The following is a 10,359-nucleotide window of genomic DNA, read 5'->3' as shown; positions in this document are numbered from 1 at the left end:
TATTTTGGTGCTAAATTCGTAAATACAGTAATTACAACGTAACATTACTGCGTATTGAACTACTTTTATGTCAAATTTGTTGTCTAACATGATGTTTTGGTGCTTAATTTGTAAAATCATAATCTAATTTGATGTTTAATAGGCTTTTCCTTAATCTCTCCTTATTATCCAAGTTATTCGCTTATCCAAGCTTCTGCCGGCCCGTTTAGCTTGGATAAGTGAGACTCTATTGTATATATATATATATATATATATATATATATATATATATATATATATATGATGTCTCTTGTAAGCCCTTGGAATAAGATTTAATACATGTTGATAATCAAAATCACCCTCCCCGCAATACTTCTCACATAGGTTGAACGACAACTTTTATCGTCCCGCACCATGTCAGATCAGACTAGTTGCATGCTTATACCAGGGGAAGTGAACAAATTGCCCCTCCAGATGTTCTGGACTTCCATTCCTAGGAATCCCAGCCAGCATAAATGGTAAATTGTAGTTTGAAACATCTGGATGGTTGAACGTTCATCAGAATCTAACCCATTATTGTCTATTTAATGTAATCCATTATTGTCTGCAAGCCTTTACATAGAGGAGGTATTCCCCTTCATTTGATCTTGTGAGGTATTGAACCTGGTGTCATGGTTTGCAAAGATACTAGATGTGTGTTAACTGGAAAATCAAATGCATGAAGCCGATTGGCTGAGTTTGCAAAGACCTGGGAAATTGGTTTGTAACTGTTGCTGGTCTGCTGCTGGAGAACTGGTTTGAACAGATTTCTCTGTGTGTGCGCATGCAAGTGAGACTACTGAGTACTGGCTGGAAAGAAGATGGCCCTGTACTCAGAAAGGCCTGACTGTTTTTGAGGCCTTGTTTGATGCAGATTTTCACTGAAGCAGATTTATGGACTAAAGAAAGGACTGCATATGACTGCTGATTTCTGTAAGCAATATACCATTGTTCTGTTGATCTCTTGGACTTAGTAAAAGTTCCCGTGTTGTTTGTTCTGCAAAGCTGAATGGTGCATCATTCTGCAGGGTGACTCTGGATTTATGGGCACACGTAAGAGCTTCTATCTATCATCCACAATCCCCAACACCTGGGACTTCCCAGTATGCAGAACATCTGTTTTACCAAAGGCCTATGAGCCATTTTGAAGAGCAGATAAGAGCTGTCCTTGAATTATGGGAATATTCACAAGCACAGGAGAGAATTTAGGGTCAGGCTGAACAAGATGATCAGCTGTGCATTTAGAAGCTATGGTACCTGAGGTGACAGATGTTTGGTGTTATTGAACAACCTCTTTTCACCTCTGCGTTTTTGCAAATTAGTTTGCTTTATTTGAAGATTGGTCATTGGGAAGCATGGGCTTCATTGATTCAGACATAAGAGCTCTGAAGAAATCAGATTACTGAAAGTGTGTGATTCCAACATATTATGTCCTCTGTGATACACCTCAATATGCACCTATCTAGCTACACTCCTGGAATGGGAAACTAGGGATGCATCTATATTGTAGAATTAATGCCAGTTTGGGTCTTGAGAGAAAAGCATGGTATGAATAAATGCAGTAATAATTAATGTAGCTTGATGTCACTGTCATGGCTTAATGGTATGGAATCCCGAGAGCTGAGGTTTTTAGTCTTCTTGTGTCAAATAGTGCTGGCGCCTCAAATAACTACATATCCCAGGATTCCATAGCATTGAACCATGATAGCTGAAGTAGGGTTAAACTGCATTAATTTTATAGTGGAGATGCATTCTTGGCCCTCCACAGATTCTGTCCAGGGACAGGCACACTTCAGTATGTGGACCCAATGCAGGCACACTGAATTCTGCATAAAATCAGGCAGTTAATGTCAATGGTGGAAATTGAGGATTGATTCCCCTTCAAAAATATTCTGTTTCAATTTTGGCCATAGCAAACAGCAAACAAAAGCAAAGCAAAGAGGTACACTTGGAAATGTCACATTGAATATGTGTCTTTAGGAGTGTTTTGTGTATGCATATGTCACACCAGCACCCTCGCGCCATGCTTTGTTATTGTGAGTCTGTGCCATTCTTAATCCACACAGCCACTTTTAGCCTGCTTTTTGTTTATAGGTTACAAGATTACTTGACCAAGATATCTTGCAGCCCTCTCTTTCATAGTTGAAGCCATCTTGTTGACTAAGGGGAGGTGGAGAATTTAGGGTAAAGATGAAATGTATAAAGCAGAGATAAGCAGACTCTGGATGTAGGAGGGTTGCATCATCTGTGCTCCCAGAACACCAGAGAGACCCAGGAAGTAATCCCTGTTGCCATCTTAGATGACCTGAAGTGATGATGTGTCCCATTTCCTATCACCTCCTGGGCTATTTGGGTTGGAGAGCCCCTGAAATAGTTTGCTATATCCCTGCAAACTTTTATTCCTTAAGTTTTGTTTTCAATTGAGAAAATAAACTAAATATTTGTTTCTGGAGTGATGCCAGGGCTTCTGGCATGTTGGTGAAGTCCCAAGAGCTACACTGGACCTTCCAAAGGGCTACATGGGGTCTGCCTGATCTTACCAGATGGATTGACTAGTTCCCATCTGCAACTTCATTTTGGTGGAGTTTATGGAGAATAACATTGCAGTGGATTCCCCACCCATAATCTTAGTGGTTTTGAACAATTACAGACAAGAATGTCTGTGTGGGTGGCCCTACAAAAGGCTCAGTTGGTATGGCTAACCTAAGAAAAGTGTTATTTTTTTAATGGTGTCTTCTCTATGTGGCTTTCCAAGGCTGCTTTTTCTCCCCAGACCTACTGTTCACCACGGTGCACTCTTTGTCTGCATGCCTCAAGCTGATGTCATGTAAAATAACAAACCCTTCATTTGGAAACTGTACAGTGGCTTGCATGGAAGAAATTATGAGGTCGGTTTATTTTCCAGAGAAAGGAGAAATTCAGGGGAGTTGGGTGAACATGACTTTTATTATGAAAAAGAAATATGATTGGAATTCTACATGTACGACTTAGTTATGTAACTGATTTAATTTTGTAGCAATATAGTGTCCCCCATCCATAATCTTGATTTAGTAGGTATCAGCCGCTGCAAGCGTCAGAGGTCTGTTCTCCTGTTGATGAAGATGTAGAAGGCTAATGTTCTCCCTCCTTCCTCTAGGGATCTCCAGTGTGACAACTGGAAGCAGCGTCTTTACCACAACTTATCTTTGCACTGGTGATCATTCACAGGAAAAATTGGGTGGGAACATTAATTTGCTACTACAGCCTGTAGCACAGTGGTTCTCAACTTGTGGGTCCCCAGGTGTTTTGGCCCTCAACTCCCAGAAATCCTAACAGCTAGTAGACTGGCTAGGATTTTTGGGAGTATTAGGCCAAAACACTTGGGGACCCACAGGTTGAGAACCACTGCTGTAGCAGCTACCCGGTATATCAGGACTGTTACGGTTTTACAATCCTTACTATGCATTCATAACTATGAGCATGAATTCTAGCCACTGTCCTCAATTCTAGTGGCAGTTTGAATTAGGACAGTCACATAGAATCAAGAGCCAAATGAATCAACACCTATGTAAATCCCAATGATTAAATAGGCCTACTCTAGTTTGGAATTCCAACAGGATTCAGTAAAATTCTGCCCGTGTCTACTCAGAAGTAATCCCCGCCGAGATCAAGAATACTTTCCACCAGATAGGATTTACAGAGTTGCAACCTAAAACGATTCTAGCAGGCACACATTTCCCCAAGATGCATCTTTGGCTGGGAGGCACTATGTGAATGGTAATCCTCTACTCCCATGAGTCAAACAGAGGATGAAGCAAAGCACTGATTAATATGTAGGCGAGGAGATGGGCGGTGAGTTCTGAGGGCAGAGGAACGGCTTTCCTTTTATCATTTTCCGCTGGCTCTGGCATGTTAATTATACTCCAGGCAGGAAGAGATTTTGTGTAGAATCAGAAGTATTAACAAGTAGACTCAGAAGGAGTTTGGCTGTGAGTGGGGAATCTTGTTTTCTCCATGGCTTCTCCTAACTTTTTAGCGAGGAGCTATTTTTGCATACACACTATGGGAGATACACTGAGCCAACCAAGTCTGTTTGTGAAAGGGCTTGGCATATACTCTGAAACAGGCACATTGCACTCCAGGCCACAACCATTTTGAGATACAATGGGACTTCTAGCCCTCTTGAGCTCCAACCATAAGCTTGCACAATAGTAAATACTTTGCCCTGAATGTCAAAAGAGAAAGCTCCTTTATTCACACACCGTGACTGAATAAAAGGTTAGCACACTGTCCATGAATAATTGTACCCGTAAATGTCAAAACCATAAATGTGTAGATATGACTGTAAGAGCCCTGTCCTTTTTCCTCATTGCCAACACTACCTGCTAGTATATACACAAAGTCCTGCTCCAGATCAAACCATTTTGGTTGTATGAGAGACAAAATCCTTTCTCAAACTTTCTTTCTTTCTCTTTCTCTTTCTTTCTCTCTCTCTCTCTCTCTCTCTCTCTCTCTCTCTCTCCTTCCTTCCTTCCTTCCTTCCTTCCTTCCTTCCTTCCTTCCTTCCTTCCTTCCTTCCTTCCTTTTTTTCCTTCCTTCCTTCCTTCCTTTTTTTCCTTCCTTCCTTCCTTCCTTCCTTCCTTCCTTCCTTCCTTCCTTCCTTCCTTCCTTCCTTCCTTCCTTCCTTCCTTCCTTCCTAAACTAGGAATGGGGAATAGAACCCCAAAATTGGTGCCACAGGCCAACTGAACAAGATGCACCATTGGGAGCAGTTAGTAACACACACACACACACACACACACACACACACACACACACACACACACAAAAGACCTGAAGATGGGAAATAAAAAGCATACACATTAAAAGTTAGAGTAATTTATTTTGTTATAAAAATGTTAAAAGAACCTATTATCTAATGTTATAAACTGCAGAGGTATTAGTGCTAATGTCTACATTTCTCTGTTTACAAATACTCTTCATAATGGAACATCTTGTATTTTTAAAGAGCGCATAATCTGCTTTAATATATATGGATCTAATAGGCATCACAACACGGCAGTAAAAGAAAATATAGTGAACTGACTGTGGTTTTATCTGGTCAGGTGATGCTAGGATAAAGAAGCACAGTGAACATAGTGACCTACTTCTGAGAAGCCATTAATTAGTAGGGGGGAAAAGAAGAGAAATATCTCCAGGTTGTTCATATGCTATTCGATAGTTGGAAAGGAAGACAAAGATTGTAACTATGGCTATTAGTAGAAGTGTTGACCTAATTTCTCATTTTGTGTACTGGTTGGGAAGATTATGAAATGAAGACTTGGGCCTGGAAAGAAGCAACGTCTGCATTGCTACTCAAAAAACCACTCTCAAATTAAAGCAATAAGCAATTGTTGCCTGAACTGAACTGCATCTTAGGCTGCGGATTTAAACCAGGCCATGGCTCCCCGCAAAGACTCCGTGAACTGCAGTATGAAAGTACTGAGAATTCATGGGGAAAAGAGTGCAGCCATCACACAGAGTTGAAGTTTGTTTGGGTCTCTGAAGAAGGGACGCCACAATAATGAAAGTAATGTGGGTTTATAATATAAACAAGCCCTTAGGACCCTATCTTGCTCAGAAGAGAGTTCAATGGCTTCTATAAATCTACTGAGTCTAACCCAGTGACTCTTCGACTCTTCATATCCTTTGCTAGCAAAATGTGAATCACGTTAACAGGTAAAAGATGCACAAAGGGATGGTTTTCTATTACTGACAGACATACTTTGGTCATAACTGTAGTGTGGTCAATAAATATAATGTTTCAGTTTTCTCTAGAACAGCTGAGATGCGAGAAAGAGGTGTACAGATAAAACACAACTTGTTATCAACTAGTGATAATGCCCATGATGCAACAATACTGCTGCTGGTTTACTTTGGCCATCATATTTCTGCTGAGCTTCTGCTGCCATTGGCTGCTTGAGGTATAGGGTGGATTTCCAAAGCTAATCGGGGCTTTCCTGAACATCATCCAATTTCAGAGAGGCCACACTGTAGCCTGTCAGGATTTCAGGAATACTCACACTTATTATCTCTGGAGATGGAGATTTCAATTGGAGGAATTGTTGCACAAGGACGTACTGTGTACCTCTTTCCACAATAATTGTAGAAGTACATACACTGTGAAATAGGAGGTCTATGCCTCTATGTCATCAACAGTATTCTGGCAATACAGTCGGTTCAGCTATTGAGACTCAAGAATACTCATATACAAGTCAATCTCATGTATAAGTAGAGGGCAGGTTTTGAGGCCCAAACTATGCATTTTGGTATGAACTGTGGATACGTTGAGAGTAATTCCACAGACAGAAGAAAAGCACCAATGCTGCCTCAGAAGAGCAGCCACTCCTGGCCAACACCATTTCTCTGTCCAGGCATTCATAAAGGCCAGAAATGGTGCCATAATGTCAGTGTTTCTTTTAGGTTCCCCTGGGATGAACAAAATTCTTGCCTTTTGATAGAAAAAAATAATTCTCTTTTTTATAAGAATTAAGGTACAGTAATCACATGGACTTATGGATAAATTGACCAAAGTTTTTTGGATTAATTTTTATTAAAATTTCTAGACTTATACATGAGTGTATAAGTTACCTATCATCATGGCATTGGCCTGGGTTTCTGTCTGGTCAGTCAAGGCTTAGGTTTCCTTAACTGGTTCTCTACAGATATTTTGGACTATATCTTGGAGATGAGACTTAGTTTAAAAACATTTGGTGAGATCCAGGTTTGGGCAGGTTTCTCATATGGCATAGAGAACTGGTTTTAACAGATAAGATCCAAAGATATACAAATGGCCAAAAGTCATTAAGATCAGATGCCTGTCCAAACTGTTCTTTTTGAATAAAAAAATGTAACTGAACTTGCAGTACTGGTTGCATATTGGTTATTCAACACATTGATTATCCAGGACAAGAATGTGACCTATGACAGAGAAAGTCTATGGCTGCAGACTGAGGGAAGTTATGTAGCCTGTGGGCTCAGTCCCAAATGCTATTCAATAGCAAGCTTCTACGCCTTTCAGTCAGAGCTAGTACAGCAATACAAGACATGGGATTCTTGACAACCAAGTTGAAGCCCAATGGCAGCCTGGGGTTTTTCTCAGCTTTTGGGATCCAGGGATTCTCTGAAGCCATCATCTTCATTTTCTTCGGAACACGACAAGGAAAGTACACTGGTGACAGGGTGGATCCAGGACGTTGTCTGTGTCACATGACTGAGGAAGAACAAAATATTTTATTAAACTGACTGGCCAACTCAAATGCTTTCTCACAATAAAACATGCAACTCTTTATTATGAATTGTCTATATGTGTGTATGTGAGGAATGACAATCTATGAAATGAACTGTATTTCTTAGATAGCAGAAAGTAGGGGGGGAATCTTATTTTCTGCAAGGCATGTCAAGTTAGGAAATTGTCTTGTCACTTTTTCAAAGGGGTGTTGTGTACTGCAATATTAGGGAGGGAAGTATTCAGACAGTAATAGATTTTGTATGTGTGCTTGTGATTCACAAAGAAGTGAATCATGGGCATAAGCAGATTTACTGATGTTGAAACTTGTTTTAAAATAGTATGCTTCTACTACTAAGCAATACAGCAAGATGGAAAAAGAGAACACCTAATAACCTTCATTGCAGAGCCGGCCCTAGGTATTTTTCAAGTGTAGGCGAACAGAATTTTGGCGTCCCCCCCCCCCCCCAAACCAATTACTGAAAAATAAAAGTGTTGGATAAGCAAAAATGTTGGATAATAAGGAAGGATAAAGGAAAAGCCTATTAAACATCAAATTACATTATGATTTTACAAATTAAGCACCAAAACATCCTATTTTACAACAAATCAACAGAAAAAGCAGTTCAATACATGATAATGTTATGTAGGAATTACTATATTTGCGAATTTAGCACTAAACATTGAACAGGGATATAGGGCAGTGTGGACTTAGATAACCCAGATAGCCCTCAGTATTAAAAAAAACTCTAAAATCAGGACAATAAATAAAGAACAACACTCTGAAAACAGAAGAAATCCAGACAGTAAACAATCAGGGACAGCTAACTCCTCCCAAAAAAAGATTCTCCCAGGCAAGAAGAAGCCAGGCCTTGAAGCCACAGGGCCATTAAATGCTAATCAAGGTGATTAATTACAACATTCACACCTGCTTCAAAGAAAAGTTCTTTCTCCCACCCTGGACCTTCTACAGATATATAAACCCCACATACCTAGCTTCCAAGTTCCCACAGACCTCACAAGCTCTGAAGGCCCCAAAGGTGGGCTCGCGTGGTGCGAAGGTGGGTCCACGCCGGCCGGAAGGCCCAGCGCAGGCACCGGGAGGCCCAGCGCGGCTGCTGGGAGGCCCAGCGTGGCTGCCGGAAGGCTCGAAAGAGAAGGAGGCGGAGAGTGGTGCCCTCCTCCCAGGACGATGGCGCCCCCGGGACGATGGCGCCACAGGCAAGTGCCTAGTTTTCCTTATGGTTGGACCGCCTCTGCTTCATTGCCATTGTTCTCCTCCTTAAAGACATTCGATAAAAAGTGGGTATGGGAGAAAGGCATTATCTTGCCCATCACAAGTCATAGTGACACATTTACAGGCCAACAGGGGTTCCTGCCATTTCCACAGCCACTGTATATAGGACTAAATGAAATAGATGAATGAGGAATGCAAAGGAGGTAGTAAGAACATGTAGGAAAGACCTGAATAACAAGGATTTGCATTTCTGAAGATGACTCAGCCTGTGATCCTCTACCTACTTACACTTGGGAGTAAGTCTCACTAAACCATATAGAACTTTGGGGTAAATAATGTCATTTCTCACAGCATCTTACAAGATCAACCTGCCAATAAATAGTTCATTTTAATTCAGATGAGTAATTGTTCTCTAGGGCATAACACAAAATGTATTGTCGAAGGCTTTCATGGCCAGAATCACTGGGTTGCTGTGAGTCTTTCGGGCTGTATGGCCATGTTTTCTCTCCTGACATTTTGCCCACATCTGTGGCAGGCATCCTTAGAGGCTGCCTGCCACAGATGTAAGTGAAACGTCAGGAGACAAAGCTTCTGGAATATGGCCAAACAGCCCGAAAGACACACAGCAACCCAATAACACATAATGATGCTGAGATTGAGAAAAGCAGAGATTGGTAATGCCCCTCTTCCAAACTTTGCCCCAATACATTATTAGATTTTCATCTCTGTCAACAATGGTTGATTCTCTTGGCTCAGTTTTCCTCTACATTTTTTAAAAAAAATGCTTCACACAACATCATGATATACTGGCAAGTGTGTTCATTGTAGTCAACCACAGTACAAAGAAAGAAGAACTTGGTGTGTTTGTAAACTAAACTGTTTATCATTTTCATCCTTTGCAAGGACAAATAACTGCTGTAGTGTTTCTCTTCTCTGCCAGAAAAAATAAACAATTCTTAACAGTTTTCTCAATGTCTCGAAGTGGTGTAGAGAGATAATTGAGTAGAGAAGGGAAAACAACAAATCTTTCTGTAGAAAATCTGTTTTCTGCCCATGAAAACATGGTGAGAGGGTTGAACTGAAAATCCAATTTCTGTGCAAAAAATATGCTTTTGGTGAAAAAGGAACCGCATGTTCTTTTCCTCCATGCAACAATTGCTCTACAACATTTCAAGACATTGACTAATTGGCAAATCCCCCACAAAAACCTTGTTGGTTTGCTATTCCTCAAAACAAGGCTTCTCAGCTGTTGGGAAACCTGTTTTTCAACCTGTAAATGAATCATTGTGAATATTTTTCAACACAACAGTCACAACAATACCAGCCACTTGTTCACTGCCTGTCCACAGATATGTATTGTCCCTTCCAATGTTAGGGAGAAGTCGAGATGTAGTTATCCATGTTATCTGAGTTGGGTTACGGTTTCTATCTTTGTGTCACATCAAAGTGTGGTTCAAACATGTTTTCCTCTGTAGCAGACCGTTTAGATGCCTTTGCCACACTGCATCTGGGATCCAGATTTCTGCTCTGAGCATTCACACTTACACAGTAGATCCCAAATTGGATGGAAAAAAATCTTGTCTAATTATAACATGTGGAGATACTGAGACGTCATTTTTTAAAATAAAAAACCCCTCTTGGCTGTTCTTACCTCAGATCAAGATCTCATAATCCAGTTATGTGCTTAAAGAAGAACTAAAGAGAGACGGCTCTTCTTCTTAGCCAGGGAAAGAACAATATTTTATACACTGTGTTCCAAGCTGAACTACACCATGAACACACAGAAAGGGGGAATAGCAGCAGCCTTAGCAAATCTTAAAGATTACCATAGTATAGAAAATATCTGTAGGAAAAATGA

At 40.6% G+C, this 10,359-nt stretch overlaps 1 protein-coding gene across 3 annotated transcripts in view; it reads right to left on the bottom strand.

Annotated features, from left to right (window-relative positions):
- Window positions 1-4,859: 4,859 nt before the first annotated feature.
- Window positions 4,860-10,359, bottom strand: part of stxbp4 (syntaxin binding protein 4) — a 152,290-nt gene continuing 146,790 nt past the window's right edge. For all 3 annotated transcript variants that reach the window (XM_062970990.1, XM_062970988.1, XM_062970989.1), the window contains one exon: window positions 4,860-7,249. In XM_062970990.1, the coding sequence (XP_062827060.1) occupies window positions 7,135-7,249 (115 nt within the window). In that variant the 3' untranslated portion in view covers window positions 4,860-7,134. The remainder of the gene's footprint in view (window positions 7,250-10,359) is intronic.

The sequence above is a fragment of the Anolis carolinensis genome, chromosome 2 (genome assembly GCF_035594765.1).
Source record: "Anolis carolinensis isolate JA03-04 chromosome 2, rAnoCar3.1.pri, whole genome shotgun sequence".
NCBI lineage: Eukaryota > Metazoa > Chordata > Lepidosauria > Squamata > Dactyloidae > Anolis > Anolis carolinensis.
The sequence above is the reverse complement of the archived record's forward strand: the minus strand, read 5'-3'. Positions and strand labels throughout refer to the sequence as shown.